This window comes from Thunnus thynnus, chromosome 9 (assembly GCF_963924715.1).
Source record: "Thunnus thynnus chromosome 9, fThuThy2.1, whole genome shotgun sequence".
Taxonomy (NCBI): domain Eukaryota; kingdom Metazoa; phylum Chordata; class Actinopteri; order Scombriformes; family Scombridae; genus Thunnus; species Thunnus thynnus.
In genome coordinates, this window is record NC_089525.1 from 12,587,163 (window position 1) to 12,605,734 (window position 18,572).

The 18,572-nt window shown below is 40.5% G+C and overlaps 1 protein-coding gene across 2 annotated transcripts in view; it reads left to right on the forward strand.

The window, feature by feature from the left end:
• Positions 1-2,851: 2,851 nt before the first annotated feature.
• The window catches only part of flt4 (fms related receptor tyrosine kinase 4), a 46,744-nt gene continuing 31,023 nt past the window's right edge, over positions 2,852-18,572 (forward strand). The window contains exon 1 of one of the 2 annotated variants that reach the window (XM_067598920.1): positions 2,852-3,230. In XM_067598920.1, coding sequence (XP_067455021.1) covers positions 3,173-3,230 — 58 coding nt within the window. In that variant the 5' untranslated portion in view covers positions 2,852-3,172. The remainder of the gene's footprint in view (positions 3,231-18,572) is intronic. The other variant, XM_067598919.1, reaches the window with a different exon arrangement.

Genomic DNA, 18,572 nt, shown 5'->3' on the forward strand with positions numbered 1-18,572 from the left:
ACAGCTCTATGGAGCATTTTAGCGTCTTTCAGGGTATGGTTTTGGTTGAAACTGTTTTGGTTCAGTCTCACCGCCCTCATCAACTTCCTTTCCAGCAGCACGCAGTTGTTTTCACAAAAAAATCTCTGATAAACACTGAACACTATCTGCTCAGCACCAAACAGCAGACAGACAAAGTTAGCGACCAGCTGGTGAACATATAGTGGAGCATTTAGCAGCTAATGAGCCAGATAATTCCTTCAGAAGTTGGTGGAGAGCAAAACAGAGCTAAAAGGAGAGTCAATATTGGTCTTACATCACTGAGTAGACAGAAACACAACTCCAAGTGAATGCTATTGTTGGTCTGTGTGCTGGGTGTGCCATTTAGCAACTATTTGCTAACACATTTGCTATATCAACATCATAAGGCGATAGATTATATGTCATTGTTATGTTGACAGCATGTTGCGGTCTTCCCAAGTGGCCAAAAAAAGCTTAAAGTAGGTTTAAATCAACTATGGATTGTGAAAAGTTGTAGTTACATGAAAGGATTCAAACTCCAGGTACCATTTGCTTTGAAAGGAATTTTGTTTGAGTTTGCATTCCACTCAATGCATTAGCTTCACAGCTAGTTAGCTGGTAAAAAAAATTTACATGGAAGAATTCTGCAGTACTGCTCCTTCTAGTAAAGAAGCTGGCCATAATCACTGAATGATAGTGAACATGACCTGTGACTGATGAGAAATTTTGGCTGCCACAATCAAAACAAATCAAGAATAAACTCTCTTGAACTGCGACAGCTACTTCAAAGTAGGCTGGCAGAGTACAGGGTAGTGGACAGGCCCATGGGCATGAACTTCAGTGAGACACTGAGCCATTTTAGTTGCTTGCTCTACATCCTTCCTATGATAGTAGCCGTTGATCTGTAATGTGTTTCCTGACCCAAGGATGGGCCGGATGAAGCGCTGGCACTTCAAGGACGAGTCCTTGAGTCCTCAGTTGTCTCTCAGGAGCCAGCGGGATTATAAAATCAGACCTTTTCAACTGACACAGCAGGGGCGGTCATGCTATCCTGCATAGGGGTTATTGTTTGTTATCTCTGTTGTCTGAATGCTCATGTGCGCAGTTCATTATTATATTGGCCACTCAAGTGTTTTCATGCGTTTATGGAATTATCTGTTTTATATTTCTGATGAGATTTGGTAACTCCCTGGACAAAGCTTTGTTAGAATATCAGTTCGATTTAGTGTGTTTATTTTCCTCTGAAGCCGAAAAGCGCTGCAGGGCTAAAACCAGGGGAACATTTTAATTACAACCATTCAATCACAACATTGTGTTTTAAGGTCACAGAGGTGGATTGCCGCAAGGGATTTAGGGGGAAACACATGCCCACAATAACACGCAATGATCCTTTGATTCCCTGTTATTCCACACACTCCTGATGGTAGGTTCTTCACGGCTCTGGTCTGCTCAAAGTCTTCTATCTAAATCACTGAGAATCCCAACATAATCATAGTGAGAAACAATATTTTTTCTCATACATCTTATCGACAGCTGCGGTTAGACGGGGGCGGAGGTGCTCAACAGTTCTGTATAGGCACTGTTAGGAAGCAGGGCTGAGTCTGGAGTCAGGCAGCTTTATTAGGAGTGTAATGGATCTCCAGGTGGAGATACAGAATTTTATTGATTTTACAGTACACTCATGGTGCTGGAAAGCAGTGCAGTTTTGGATTGATTATACTGGCTTGAATGGGAATGCTGGTTCTTCTGTGGCTCCTAAAGAGGTGTGACTGGACCTCGAGGCTGCAGCTGCACCACATTGTTAATAAATGAAACATACACCAGCATCTGAAACTCTATATATCTATGTGTATGTCCAATCACTGAAGTGGACACTCCTTGGACCTGCTTTGACTTTTTTTTTTTAATTTCAGAGAATATATGGTACATGGCTTTTCAATTTTCAACCCCCCTCTCCCCTCCCCTCTCTCTCTCTGTAACATAAAACAGGGCTGATGCACACTACGGGCATGTTGTGCTCTTAGTACATGATTCTCATTCACACTCTGTGGACTCCCTGAGGAAGACGAATGAGTGGGTGGATGGGGTTAACATGACTTGGACAAGGCTGCTCAGTTTAGTTTCAGTGGAGGCATCATTACATCTGACCCCTTCACAAGAATAATTACGCACTCTTAATAGAGAACTATTCCCCGAGCACCTCTGCTCAGCTTTAGTTTGTTGAACATCTGGAAAAATTTGTTTTCTAAGTCATAAAGATACATTTTCTCCTCAAATTAACGGCAGACATTTGATCTGAGCAGATACTGTAGACCTTATCATCAAGAGAGAAAAAAAACAACTATTACTTTGTGGATTAAAGACAGCTGACCAAGGGAGAAAAGTTTTAATATTCCTTCTAATATTCCTCTAGAGACTGTGTCTTGGCTTTATCATGTGGTATTTGCTCGCTTCCTACAGTGACACTGCAGTATTGCTGTGGTGGCTTTACAAAGATTTCTGATGGTATTAGGATCACCTGCTGAGCTATTTGAATGTCAGCTGGCATTTAAATCCCTTGAGAAAGTCATGAAATGAAAATCAATATCAAGCATTTTCGCACTGAGGCATCCCAAAGTCTCTCATCATTGAGTTTTTAGTGTTGTATTGTACTTTGTTACACTTAGCAATCTATAATATACTATAAAGTATTTAACGTAAAGGATGAAACGAATCGGAGCTTGCAGGAAGGAAATTTGTCATGGATGTTAGGGGGACCCCCCTCCCCTTACACCCACCAACACACTCACACACACACACACACACACACCCCTCCAATTCAGCTTGTTTTATGAACTGGATAGGTGGGTGTGCGTGCGCTCCAGTCACGAGCAAAGGAAAGGGAAATCATTGTAAATCCCATTCAGTGCCTTATGCATCCTTTTGACAAACCGGAAAAAAAGACGTTTTTTCCCCCCTTCTTGTTTTCCTCAGCATTTCGGCGCTGTCCTCTGTGTGCAGAGTCGCTACAGCCAGGCATCGATTGGCCGAGGTTCACCTGAGTTTTCCCATCCGCGGACGTTCATTCAAACCACCTCTGCACTGTCTCCGCCAACACTTAAAAAAACTAACGGGAGTTTTTAGAAGAAACATACGCTCAACCTGCTGCACTTCTGGGACCGGAGATCTGGAGATGAAGACAGATTTTACGTTTTTCTGTCGGACTTGGATTGGAATTGCATATGCCTCAGGTGAGGAGACTTACAGCAAGTCTGAAAGTTTCTGAGCGCACAAACTTTTTACTTTTTCTAGTGAAGGGAAAGGTCGAGCTGTCTGTTTGCACTGACTCTCAGTAAATATTGATCCGCTGCTGATTGAACTTTAATTTTAGAAGCTCAAAGTTTTATTCATGTTAATCTTCGGCGTTAAAGTGGAACCAGATAGAGCCTGAATTTCGGCTTTTCTTAATTATACCTAGACCAACTTATTGTTTAATTCTGTTTCATTAATGTGATCCGGAACGGGATATTTAAAAATTTAAAACTAATGCTCCATGCTCGATCAAAAACTTCTCACACACCTTTACTTTGAACCCTTTCTATTGCATTTACAGTGCACATGGATTTTCTCAACATGAGCTAAGCGCAGTTTATCGCTCATAAATGATACAAAGTTTACATCTTTGCCTCCCAACGTGGGACTGAATTAATAAGGAATCCGGTGGGAGTTTCTCAAGTCAGCACGCAGATAGGCACTAGGGGGAGGCATGCTGTTGTTGTTTTTTGATAAAGATGCAGCTGTTAATTGATGATGCTAAACTCAGGAGGAGGAAAAAAATAATTCTGTATGTGTGGGTCACATGGGGAGGAGAGCTGACTGTCTAGATTGGACTGATATGTGTAGGAGAAGGGTGGTGGAGGTGGTGGGGGTGGGGGGGTCAAGTCTCTCAGAGTAGTCTTTTTATGTAACCATATATTTTACAAAGCAAGTGAAAGGTGAGAGAATGTCCCCCGTATCCAGAACAAACCAGCTTGTTCAAAGAATTTCTTGGTGTTTCCAGTGTGATCTGCCTCTCTATGTGCTTTTTTTCCGTCACTGATGTTTAGAAAATTCCTGTAACAACTGAAGCTAAAGACTACTGACTAAATAACATAAAGAACATTGTTTTCAGTTCATTATTTTACATCACATACTTGAAACAGGCTCCTCTTATTGACCCTGTTACTGAGTTGAGGCTGAGGTTGTTTACAGTCTTGCACAGTGACTGTACGTGCATGTCTGAGTTGTTCATCACTGCTTGCTGTTGAACAGTTGTTCATAAAGAACAGAGGATACTTTTGTGAGGGGCAGTCGGCTGCCATATGGCTCCCCAAATCATAACTGCGGGGTGGAGGGATGGCTGTCGCTCCTTTCATAAATATCACTGAGCTGTGCTGGGTGGGTCACATTCGGCAGGCACTGTTTTTCAGAGAGGAATGAGGACTAATGGCCTCACAAAATCAATTATTCCTCTTTGGCCTCTTGAAAAGCCCTAACAGTAAACATTATTGACTCTCAGTGATGATAGATTTTATAATGTGTGACAAATGGAAGTCTGAAATTCTTTTCATGTGACCACATATTCTTTTTAGGCTGTATCCAAACTTTTGCAATAGGGGTCTTTCTCATTATTCCACAATATGTACCTTGGAATTGAAAAACTCTGTCTGACATTTCTGTAATCACGCAAACTGGACGTGCCTATTAGCATATGTGTGGTGTTTTCTGTTGAAAAATTTATTTGCAGGCCTGTTATTTCAACCATGCAAGGTCTCATCTTTGTTAAATTGAGTCTCAGAACTCATCCCAGAGGCAGAAATAACCACTAGCTTCATATCAGAGACACATTTTTCAATCACAGCTTCTCAGCATGTACCTGTGAGACTGAGTGCCACATTAAGGTAGAGAGGTGAGACATTTTCTAGCTTGGTTTTTGCCCAAAGCTTCAAATCAAACTGGTTTTAAAGGTTGTATTATTATTAAATGTTTTTAATGTCCTTAAGGATTAAAAATGGTTTTGACACACTAGGAAGGTAGAGTTCATGTAAAATGTTTCTTTTCTTCGTCTTTTTTCCCTCATGAATTCGGAGCACAACAGAAAGGATGAACCTTGAACGCAGCAATTTACTTTTTTGTCTGTGTTCTGACTGTTAAATAACATTTTTTTTAAAGATATTTAGTCTCTTGAATATTCACAGATTGCACTTGGAGGGTGTTCTTAACCCTTTTAACCACCAGCTTTTTTTTTTTTGACAAAATAAAAATATGTGACATTAAAAAGACAGCTCTGAGATGGAGTTTGATGATGCAAGCATGATGAGAGCACTGGCTTCTGGCTTCCTATTATTATGATCAAAGGAGAAGATTGATGGAAAGTGGATTGTAGACCTGCCAACCCAGAAGTGATTGTCATTTTAGGAGGGGGTGGAGGGTGTTGTAATTGTGTAATTTACACTGCAACTTCATTTATGGAGCTTCAAGATATGACCCTTAGCCATTTTCTGCCACCTTCCTGCCACGCTCTGTCTCTGGTTTGAATTACGGTGGTTCCAAAACATTTATTATATATCTAGAGTATTTTTGTCCTATTAAAAAAAGACATCTTGGTAGGTTAGGATAGGATAGGATACTACTGAAATTAATTGTGAATCACTGGTTGATTCATCTCCTCTCAATTTCCTTTTTTTTTTTGCAGCGTAATTGGTTATTGAAAACCTTTCTGATTAAAGAAGCCACACATGAAAGCAGTGAATCTTTTTTTTTTCTAAAGCTGAGCTCTAGAGAAGAATGATCTTTGGCTTACTCTGTGTCTTGGGTGCATAGTGCTGATATTGCTTTTAGCAGAGTGTTTTCTGTACGCATACCTCTGCTTGATCAGATCATCCCAGAAATCTGACTCTCAACTCTGGGTATTATTCTAGTCGTCCACTTATAGAGGTTGAGTTGTTTTAGCCAACAATAGCCCCCTATTCTCAGCACTGATCTCAGGATTCAACCTCAGGACTCCGAGGAACGGACCTCAGTGTCTGTCCTTGAATATCTTGTTCTATCAGCTGGAGAGCAGTTCGGACGTGAGAGGAATGCTGCTGCTCCATGTGGGAAGCTCGCTGCAGTAAAGTCCAAATAAATAGGGAGTCCGGTGCCTCACTCATCACTGGCATGGAGTAGCGAGGCCCCTGGGGCATTTGTATGTCTGGTCACTCACTTTCTCATCATGTTAAAGCACCAACACCCCTATATGTGACTAGGGCTGAGAGATAAGCTCTTTCAACACCAGGAATCTGCAGCAAAAGCCAAATATGTGTCCAAGTTGGTGTTAGATAGTTGATGAAAACCATCTGTGGTATTTTTGTTTCCATATTTCTGACCCTTCCATGTTTTCAGTGCCCGGTTTTTAGCCATGTTAGTGGGATGGCTCTTGGAAATGTTGTTTTGATCTGTCATTCCACCACTTTGGTCAAGACTGAAGTATCTCAATAACTGTTGAACAGATGGATTTCGTGCATGGTCCCATGGAGGTTGAGTCCTACTGATTTTGTTGATCCCCGGACTTTTCATCTAGTGCCACCATTAGGTTGACATTTTAGGCTTTTAGTTAACTTAACACTATATCCTGATAACTTTTGAATGGATTGCCATTCAAATATCAAATTCCAGTCTGGAGATTTGGTAGATTTCCATGGTGTTCAGAGGATGAATCCTACTGACTTAGATGATCCCCTAACATTCCCTTTAGCGCCACCATGAGGTTGACATTTGTGGCTTTGAATGAAATGTCCCACCAAGTGTTGAACAGATTGCCATGACATTTGGTACACACACTCATGTACCCCTCAGGGTGAATTCTAATAACTAAACAAAAAGCGTCAACCTCTCTCTAGAAATACTAAGTCAATATTTTTTTTCAAAGAGTCATTGTGGTGCTGTAATAAGTGTGCTAGTGGTCATTTTGGAATTATTGCTCCGTTAATAATATCTGAAGACTTATAGTGGCTTTGATGTGGCTTTTGGTAAGTTTAATGTTTCTTGATTATTAGCACAATTTAGCTAAAGTAGCTAATGTTAGCCCAAGTGTGCACTGCTCCGTGTTCCCAGTAAGCTAGCAGTTGCTTTGGTCCGAGGTAGCGGGGTGTGTTTCCAGAGCATGAAAGGCAACACCCTGCACTCCTTATTTGAAAGGTCCTGGCTCCTAACGGAAAGAATGGCGCCAACCATAAGCTTCAAACCCACTACAGTGCAAACCAATGGGTGATGTCACACCTCGCTACGTCCATCTTTATATACAGTCTATGCATCATACCTACTAAACATCAATATGCTAGCGTTGTCATTGTGAGCATATTAGTATGCACACATTAGCATTTAGCTAAAACCACTGCTAAACCTTAATACAGCCTCATAAAGCCTCTAATGTGACAGATGATGATAGACTCTTTTAGTCTTGTTATGTAAATGGCCCTCTCATTTCTTGACCCACCACAACAAATTTTACACGTTTGAACAGTTATTGTCCTCTTATTATGGCACATAATATTTTCTCTTTCTTGTATCAGAATCAAAAGGACTGTTGTCTGTCACAAGGAACGAGTTGCGCAATAAAAGAGATTAACACTTTTTAAAGGATGTTCATTCAGGATTATCCTGGTGGGGGGAATTTTCAGTATCCCTACTGTGCAAATGAAATGTTAGCTGCAGCAGGGCAACCATTTTGTTCTAATGATGTACATTTTTCCTACAGAAATAGTGTTCTTAAAATACTCTCCCACACTTGGAATAATTGCCATGCAGAGGACGTTTAACCTATTGATTTTATTTCTATCTCATCTGTCCTTTCCATCACGTTCATGCAGGCCTGAGTGTCATATCGCAGTAGATGAAGCACAAAGAAAGTCAGAAATGAATTTTCGTGAGGCTTTTCACTCACTGAGTGCTTGAACTATGACTCTCTGAGTGTATTAGCCCACACATGAAGAGGTGATGTACACAATTATACCTATAAGTGCTTTTACCTGGAAGATGAAACAAATTATATGTTGCTACTGCCATAAATTGACACAAAAAAACAATCATGAGGACTGCTTCACATTTTTCTGTGCAGCTTAAATCTTCCAAGTAGGATTTGATATGACAGTGAGATGGTTTTATCAACAAATGAGAGAGTCCAGAATAATCAGGTTGTTGGATCAGGGAATACTAGTTCTCAAATACTTACCTTTGTTGTCAACTTTACATATTTTCTTGACATTTCACTGCAAGATTAATTGCACAGGATTCAGCTCCTGTAACAGCCAGTTAAAAGACATTTATTTTAAGTAGTGCTGTCAGACACTGAAGGAAAATTGCTTTGTGGCATCTATTGCCTTTATTGGTTGATCCCTCCACACACGTTCTGAAGGCGGAAACTCAATCCTGGGACACAATGGCTGTTACATGGGTATTACAACACTCCAAAGTGCTTGCGTTGCTTAGAAACAAGACTCATGTAGAGCACTTATCAGTTTAACGAGAGCCACTGTCACTATTATGTTCAAATTGCTGCTCAGTCTCAGGCAGCTGTATGATTGTGACTTGGAAGTGTGTGCAGCGTTTCATTGGACAATCACACCTCTTGCCTTGTCATTGAAGGTCGCTTGGGGTTCATGGGAAAGAGTCCATTGGCAAAGCCTGAGGAAATTGCCAGCTTCCCTCCCTTTAGGCATTCAGCACCAAATTGTTGACCCGGCACTCTTTGCCCTTGTTTTCTGCGGCGACTTAAGCTGCCGCAGTGATTTAGCTCACTGGGGCATCTGACACGGCAGTAGAGACTTGTTTATGGCATGAATCTCCAGGAATTAGGTAACAAGCACAGTAATGGGGCTCCTCAAAGTTTGGCCTCTGAGCAGTCGCAGCATGAGTTTTAGGAGCGTGCAAGCCATCACAGCAGGCCGGGATTGTTAATCTTTGGCACTTGCTTTTGCAGATATTTTAGATGTATCCCAACAGAAATGTTATCGCCAGACAGACGATTTAGGAGCCAGGCCAAAGCCTTTACCAGAATATGTTTAGTTTCCTTCTCAGAAAGGGAAACCATTTCTCAATGATAAAAACGATGACATGCAAAAAATGGGCCACCACAGAGGAAGAGCTTGGGCTGTCCGGTGTGCCTGTGAGGCAGGTACAGGAAGATTTAGTCAGGGACGGAGGTTTTAAACATAGGAAGCCGGCCCAGATGGCCTGTCGCCGCATCCTTAATTTTGCACCCCTCCTCTGGCAGGATGTTGGAAAGGCCGAACTCCCCCAATAGTGGAGAGGACAGGGACGTAGTGGATGTCATCCCTCTCCATAGTAACAATGAAATCAAAGCTGGGCTGCCAGTCAGCCCGTCGCCTGGCTTGGCCCGGCCTTGTGTCCAGATGACAGAGGAAGCGGACTTTATTTCTTTCAGAGGGAGCAAGAGAGAGTATGTTATCGCCTGAGGCTGGCTGACTCCACATCCAGAGAGCAGGTCTGCTCCGTGGCCTGCATGGCCTCCCATCCCCAGCCGGACACACAGGACTATTTCAGAGTGCCCCAGCCTTGGCCCTTTGCCAGATACTGTGAAATAACTGAAATAAATCACTGAAATAACTGTGTAACTGCACAGTCACCTACATATTGCTCTTTAACCCTAACAACCTCCAGAAAGCATCAAATTCAGTTCCAGTTAATGCATTTGCAGTCTCATTTAAGTGTGTTCAACCCTCGTGTCATGAAAGATGTCTATATAGACAGCTTTCTATATAGAAAAGAAATCACATGGAGCACTCAATGCATTTCATTCATTTATGCAGTTCAACACCACACATATATCTGTGAAGTGTTTTTAAACAACTCCCACATTGCATACTTTCGGCCAAATTGAGGCTCTGAGAAAAGCTTTATTTGTTTACACAAGGTTCCTCTTTTCCTGTTCCTGTCATGTGACTGATCAGAGACAAAACTACAGAGGAGCGAGGAAACACTAACGGCAACATCTCCTTCACCGTCCATGAAAAAGGGAAGTGGGAGAAGCGTGAACATGATAAAGAAAACAGGAAATTTGCTCGCAATGAAAAACACTGTGCCGCTTTTCACACGAGCTTTAATGTGCCCTCCGTTGTGCCTGCGGAGATAGGGATCTCTCATCTTCACGCGTACCTTTGATGCTCTTGACTCCTGCCTGCCTTGTATCTGTCTGCTTGTCAGAGAAGCTTTACATTTTTAACTGGCTTAGAGTGCCTTATGGAGGCTAGGCTCCTTCCCCTGTGTGTGTATGTATGTATGTGTGTACCGGGTATTCCTCATGTTGTGGGAACGTAAATCTGTGGTTATGACTTAAGTCACTTTCAGGGACACACACCAGACTTAAGACCAGTTGACTGGGGATGGCTTGTTGGTCAGTGGTTAAGGTTAGGGTAAGAGTTGGGTTTAGGCAAGTAGTAGTTATGGTTAGGTTAAGTCACCAGGAAATGAATGTAAATCTGTGTAAATACCCCTAAAGGGACTTAAGTAAACCTGTGTAATTTATCAGCAGGTGTCCCCTATAGGCTGGGAAGTCCAGTATCAAAACTGTGACAAAACCACCAGTATGAGCCATGAAGAGAGATCAGCCAAGGATAAGATGAATGCACATAATGCAAAGGCATCCCACCTGAGCAATTCTACAGTTCAAATTGCCACAACTCCTCACAAAACAAGCATGTAATAAGTTTGAATAGAAGTCATCACCTTTTGTAACTTTGTGGATTTATTTGTAGGAACTTTTCATTATTTACAGCATTAGAAAGCCACACTTGGGTGGTGTTGTTTTAAAAAAAATCATACACTTTCTCTTCATACACAGACACAGGGACAGAAGGAGTTGGAACAAGTGATTTGAGATGATTTGTTTGTGTTACTGCATTTTAAAAAGAATATGTTGCAGTTTTCTTTTTTACTTTTTCGGTCTTTATTTGATAGGGTACAGCAGAGAACCATACAGGAAATTTGAAGGCAGAAAGAGAAGGGATAACATGCAACAAAAGATCCCTGGCCAGATTCCAACAGGGTACATTGCAGTAACATGGTATGCGTTAAAAAGACCACCAGGCCACCATGACTGATTTTGCAGCTTTAATGCAGGGAATGAGCCTGATAGGAAACCTCAACAATATGTGAAACTGCACATATTTTGCAGAAAAATCCAAAATGAATTACTTTTACATTTTGCAGCCTTACAAATTTCACATTTTTATCATATTTTACAGCACACATTTGTTGTAAAACTCTTGGATGCAGCAGTCCTCTGCAGCGCATGGTATTCCAGCCTTTACAACGTGAATAAAGAGCTACTATAGATCTTTCTCTGGCATGCTATTTACACGTTTCAGCTGACTTGTAGCCAGTTGCACATCTTTCCTCCCTGTCAACCAGGTATGTGAAGCTGACACATCAAAGTGCAGCCCAACACACACGCTGAGTGAACGGACATAATTGTCCTTGAAGAATTCTAACTACTAGCTCACATATATACATCTGGCACTTCCATCATGATAGAGGCATGCAGCATAGAAAAGGCAGAAAGGCCAGCTGTGTGAACCAATGTGTCAAATGTAACCATCTTGATGTGATCCCTGTCACATGGTTGGCATTGCTGAGAATGAGACCAACCAGACTGCCTCATCTTAATCTGAATTACATACCTACAAACGCACTTATCCTTTCTTTATACTAGTCTGAAAAGGTTTTTAGACCACTCAAACCTTCATGTTTGCTGGTGAAGGGTACACACACATTACTCCCGCAGCGAGAATGGGTTTTCACAACAACAGAGAAATCACATTTCTCAAGAGCAATGTCAGGATTTTACAAGGGCATGTTCAGTGAGCTGTTTCTCCCAGACAGAACTGTGTCAAACAACTTTCAATGAAGAGTTCTTTTTTTAAAAGGCTTCATTAAGTGTTAAAGTCACAGTTTAATTATTTCTGACAGTCTAAAGTGATAAAAGTGTCAGATATTGTGAAGGCGATGAGCTGGATCACACGATTTATAATGTCACAGGAGTCATTATCGTTTCAAGTGTTTGAAACATAGAAAATTGTCTACAAGATTAACTTTACCGACTGTTAATGTGGTGTTAATCTGTCTGAAAGATTTTACACATCCAAACTTGTGTGTTTATGCCCTGTGTAATCATCCAATAACAGAAGAAGTAAGTCAACTTACAAGTATTGTGGAAAATAAAAAAAGAATTTCAGCCAGGATACTAGGATAGACACTTTTTCATAAATTTTTATTTTATAAAATAGTGTCTATTCTACTATCTTGGTGTATGCTGAAATACTTTTTTGATTTTCTGTAATTTGCCTTGCATCAGCTGGTACCCAGGAGAGAGGCATTGCTGTGCACGGGCTATCTTCTTTTTTTCTTTTTTTTTTTAGAAATATTGTGTTTTATCTTTGTAGGTCAAAATATGATGTTGCTTTTTTGTTGTAGAAGCTAATCAGCCAAAGCTGCTGCTTATCTCGGCACCACCAGCTGGAATGCATGAGAAAAGAGAGAAACCAAGCTGAACTGTTTTTTGGCTCTCTGCCCTGTGTTCACATTTGTAAAGTGGTTGTCAACAAGCCAATCACCATCCATTTGAGTTTTTAGACCATGCAATCATTATGAATAGGTATATCATGTCCCTTTCAGATGTTGTTAGCTACAGAAAATGATCTGCAAATAGGATTTAAATGGAAGGCCATACCAGCGATTTTGCATGTTTTAGCTCATTTACAATAAAACACTTATACTTTACATTAGCCTACTGCTAACTGGGATGCACCAATGTGACTCCAAATACTGATTCTGATACCCCAACTCTCCAAGTCTCTTTTTTCCCACTAAAAGAGCACTGGTAATTCTTCTGTCACTCTTCTATGTGTACAGGAACATGAAATGTAATTACACAGCAGAGATGTTCATACAGCATTGTTTTTGTTTAAATTGTAGCCTAAGCTTTATGAACATGTAGAAGGGGTTTTAATCTAGTTTGAGGAACAACCCTGCAGAGTAAATTTTACATTAGCTAACGTTAGCGAATGCAAATGTCAAAAAGGTATAGTACAGTAAGGCCTACTACTGCTCTCACATTAAAATGGAAGTAGTGTAGTATTAGCAGTAGCTTTATGCATGTTAGCCTACGCTGTAAATGTATGGAGCAGGACAGAAAGATATATTTAATGTGGAACCATGGATCGGATCGGTTCATCCCGTCTGCTAACCATTTTGCATGCCATGTGGTTATGTGTTAAACTTTTTAATGCCCTTAGAGGGCCATGATTGAAATAAGCTTTTAGCTTTATTATGTTTTTATCCTCAGTAATTTAACTATATGTCAGGAATGGGTGACTGCAGTCTTTCATGTACTTTTATTGTTGTCAGATAAATCTATCTATCTCGTTGTGACCTTCAGGCGGAACTGGTCTCCACTAATTTATTTTCAATTTGAAAACTGATTAGCAGACTCTTTACTTTCTGATGAATTGTAATTTGTGGCAATTACCATCAACTCTGCATTTGTTTATGTCAGAATTACATTGTCATTACGAGTTTTATTTCATTTCACTTATAACTGCATTATAATGCAATGATGACAAAACACTGACAAAAATGAATGCAGACAAGATGTTCACTGTGATGAATTGTACAATTTAAGAGAGTCTATAGTGATTACTTTTGATATCTCATGCAAAGCAGTGGCTGCTTGGAAACTCATAAAATATGTTCAAACATCTGAAACACTGCAGCATTCATTCTAAATTGTTCAGAATAATGTAGAGTCTACGTAATTAAAGAGGTAAAACCTAAATCCCCAGCATGGGCTTTTGAAATAAATGAAAGGAAATTTAGTTGAAGTTTAAATTCAAGAATAAACTGAAACATGTTTTGTTGATATTGTCTTGTACTCAGAGTTTATTGAGTCAGTTTTTCTTTTCATGTTGAAGCTGCAGCCATGTGTACAGAGGAGCAACACCGTCCCCTTAAACTAGAGTTCACAGCTGCAGCTGTGCTTACTCACTGTCCACCTACATAACTGTCCTCCAGCTGAAACTGCTGCTCAGAAATAAAGCTTCTACAATAGACTGTTAGCCTTTTTTTTTTTTTAATCCATGTTAAGACAAATGAGCTCACTGACTGATGACAATCATAACAATACTGACATCTGCCATGAAACACAGCATTAAAAGGTCACGGCAGGAAAATGTGTTTATTATCATGACAAGATATGTTATCAGCCATGAATGTCTATGAATTGATGTGTTTGGTTTACTTTGGCATTCACTTCACGTAGCTATACATTGGAGCAACGTGTGCTTTAAATTATATTTGACAGAATGCAAACAACTATTAATGGGATTATTTCTCAAACCATTTGCGTAGCTGACAGGCTGACAGTCCTCCCTATCTGGTGTCTCACAGTTTGGAAACATAGTGTACACATTATACCTTACATCCATATGGAAGATGTTGACATCTGGCACCCACCCTTTTCATCATTGTGAAACAAAAGATGTGAGAACTAGCAGCTCCTGGAGCATCACGGGTGAGACTCACCTACAGTATGTACAGAGTAGAAATGCCCTCTTCTCACCTCTCATCAATCTAAAGTGTCCAAGCAACAAAGAAGTTGGTGGCTGTTTTGGCCTGCAGCCATGTGTAACCCAGCACACATTAAATTACGACTTTGCAGCACCTCCTTCAGCGGTTATGAGAGAGCCACTTAACATGACAAGTGATTTATAAGAGATCCAAAGTCTTGACAAGTACAGTAATGTGGAGCACGTTAACCTTAAACTAACATTGGAAATAGACTGTGTCAGGAAAACACTGGCGTCTATGAATCTTATCAGTCGGAATGATCTGCGAACTGTTTTGCTTGACTTCGAAGAGCTTTTAGTGTGGGTGTAATGCTGTCTCTGCCCTCCGGTGTGTGACACCCTTGCTGCACTGTGATAGACATATCAGTCTATCTTACTGAGCGTTGGAGCATTTCAAATAGCCAAAGCTGAAGTCTTCCCTTTATAACAAATGCATCTTTTCCAGGTTTCCCTCACAGATGCACCTCCACACATCTTGATGTCTTGTCTCTCAGGGCTGGCCAGTCAGTCATGACATTTCAAAAAGATTTACAATTTGCATCTTGTCTGTCAGCTAGCGATCTCTCAACCGATTGTGAGGGAAGCATCCATCATGGGAACTCTGCTACAGTAGAGCTCATCACTCCATCACTGCGCACATCTCTCAGACATGTCAATACACATCACCTTATGCATTAGATTGTTGTATATTTTCCATTATTTCCCCCCTCATTCTTCAGAGACATTTACTGTTGAATATACTGTATAACGATGTGTAGGTGTAGTGCTTTGTCTGCTATGTTTTGCCCTGAGTACCTTGCCCTTGGACTAAATGTGGAAGCTGCAATCTGTATAATTTTTATATCATAATAGTGTCTTTATACACAGGCTTTGCCAAATGCTCTCCATCTATAGCCAGCGGCACCCAAGTGTGCCATCCATGCATGACCATGAAGAGACTGAATTTTTTTATTTGAAGGTGTGGGAGGTCCAGCACTCGACTGCTGTCCTTCCAAATTAAGACATGACTCAGCCAGGAGATCTCTCTTGTTATAGTCCCTTAGTGTGTGTAAAGGAAATTTGCTATTCCTAAAATAGTGACTTGTCCTTGCAGGAATTTCCTTTCTCACTTTCCCCTTGTCTGTAGCTCTTGGGGGGGCCCTGCGTTTATGACACTGTTTGGCTTCACAGCATTTCAGGTGTGAGGAAGAGTGGACAAAGCTGTGCTGTGTGGCGGAGGGGTGGTGATGGGACAGAAGTCGGTGGCAGGTTCACATCTGAGCTGAGACAATATGTTGGGGAAACTTTGCTTCTCCTCTGGGGCAGAGTTAAAGATCTCTGAAAGAATACCCTGCTGGGAGCCAAGCTGGGAATGATTCATGGACTGCCACCACTTCCCACATCAACCCCTTAACATAAAACCTGCCACTTCAGCCTGGCTTTAGATTAAGATATCTCTTATTTTAATTACTATTGTAATATATTTTTTATCCCTCTTATCGATTTGATTTGTCTTTGTTTTGGCTTTTTAATCTAACTTATCTAGTTTTTAAAAAAATATAATTTACTGTATTACTGTCATTATAGCTTTCAAATCTATTTTATTTTATTACATTTTCATCATTTTTATTTCTCATGTGCATTACTCTGAAATTGTTTGAATTGCACTAATCTTTATGAAAGGTGCTATACAAATAAAGTTTGATTGATTGATTAAGATGATTGTTTTCTGTTAGGATGGTGTTAGTATGGTTAGTTGCCCCTCTGTTCACATTCAGTCATTCAACTGTTTGTGGGTTGTATGTGGTTTTAAATGAGCATGATATCAGTTTTATTATCAGAGCAAAGACACAAAGACACACATTGCTTGATTGTGTTGTTGTTTCAACTGTGATACCAGAGATGGACAAGGATATAGTCCTACATTTTGAGAAAGATGCTTATTCGCTTTCTTTTTGAGAGTGAAAATGAGAATATTGATACCACTCTCATATCTGTATGGTTAATATGAAGCTACTGCCAGCAGCAGTAGGCAGATTTTGTTACCTTCAGACAGAGCTAGGCTAGCTGTTTCCCACTATTTCCAGTCTTTATGCTAAGCTAAGATAATGGCTACTGGCAGCAGCTTCACATTTACCGTACAGACATGAGAGCAGTACTTCAATCTTCTTATCTAACTCTTGGCAAGAAAACAAAGAAGCGTAGTTCTCAAAATGTTGGACTATACCTGTAAAGGACTGGTATTGTGGAAAACAAGAAAAATGAGCTTTGGATGGATTTGGGTGAAGGTGGGGGCTCTACTGTGCTGTGAAATTACTCAGTTCTATCTCCTTGGCCTTTTTCAGTTGTTTGAAATTCTGAAATTTGCAGCTCAAGAGCTAGCGGTGTTGAGGTGGTATCCGTTACTACGTCACACCAGAAAGTCAAATCAAATATGCAGGAAGCTTTAGCATGAGCCCACCCCTGCCGTACCCTCTTTAGTCAGAGTCGGAGTTTGCCTTTCAGCTGGATGACGAGCAAAGCAGGACAGTGGAAGTGTGCTGTTGCTGGTTGTTCAGCAGCAAAAATGTCTTTATAGCCCTCCAGGGGATAGAAATTTACATCAGGCTGAAATTCATTTTGGAGACAATCTTCCTTCCGTTATTGGCAACTGTCTGCTTAATGAGACTCAGTACGCTGCAGGATTTTCAACTTTTTCATCATCAGTCTTTGGATGAAGTTTTAAAACAACAAACTCGTAAAACATTGTTTCTCTCTGTTAGTCAGCTAAAGGTCATATAATGTATCTGTGCTAATGCTAAGTTAGCGACCTCTGGCTGCGTTTAAAAAAATGACCTTTGCTTTGTTGGGAAACTTTCATGATCTTATTGTTCTGAAACATCCTGTTAAAATCTCAACTGTGCAACAGCACATTCTTCCCCTTTATTCATGATCAGACTCCACTTCATAGACCACTATATACTATCTTATGTTTCTCCAGCTGCAGACATTACTCCAGCTAAAGATGCAGCATAAGGGAATTTGCATTATTCATTTGGTAGTATTACGATTGGCTGGGGGTGAAGGTGGGGGCCACACCTCCGATCCAAGTAGGTGCTCATGAATAATGCTGATTTTATGTAAATAGCTTCTGAAACAGCCTGCTGGAGGACAGAGGGGAATCTGGGTTGTAAGGAAAGATGGATTTAGAGAAATCGAAACAACTTTGGCAAATAAAATGTCACAGATTTAAAATAGACTCAGTAGTTATAAAAACGTGTATTTCTAAAGAACTAGAAATACACAAAACAAATAGGACTGTAGGTCAGCCAATGTTAATTTTAGATTCTGTCTGTTTGTTATATTGGAAGGAACCTGGGCTGATCAGTCTCCTTCCATTGGGATCAGCCTTAACTGTAAACACGATTAACAAAATATTTATATAAGAATAACCTTGCTCTATTGTGTTGCCCGGGCAGCCGGATGTGTTGGAGGAATGAGTTTTGTGTAGTTGAATCGCAGCTGTCCAGAGCTCTGGGTTTTGATTGGCAACAGGTCATGAGTGACTGTTGTGAAATCATATTGTAGAGCTTCTTGTCTTCTGTATTACACATGTTGGAATATATGTGTGTCAGTAATACAAAAATGAGTATATGCTGGTCTATTTCTTCATGTTGACATTCTATCTGACCCCTTTGTCAAGTTGCAGAGTTGCAGTTCAGTTTGTCCTCGAGTTGTTCACTGCCAAAATGTAGTGCATTAAATACTGCACAGGCATCACGATCACTGTCAAACTCTGAGCCAGATGTGAAAAATGGTCATCATTTGCCCTCATAATGCCAAGAAAGCCTATCCACCTCCATACACCCTCTCAGTCTCTGTTATCACTCTGTGTGTGTTTTCATCTTTAATGATATCCAGGTGGTTCATAAGTCATGGTGACACTTTTATATATGATAGACATAGGTGTGGAGT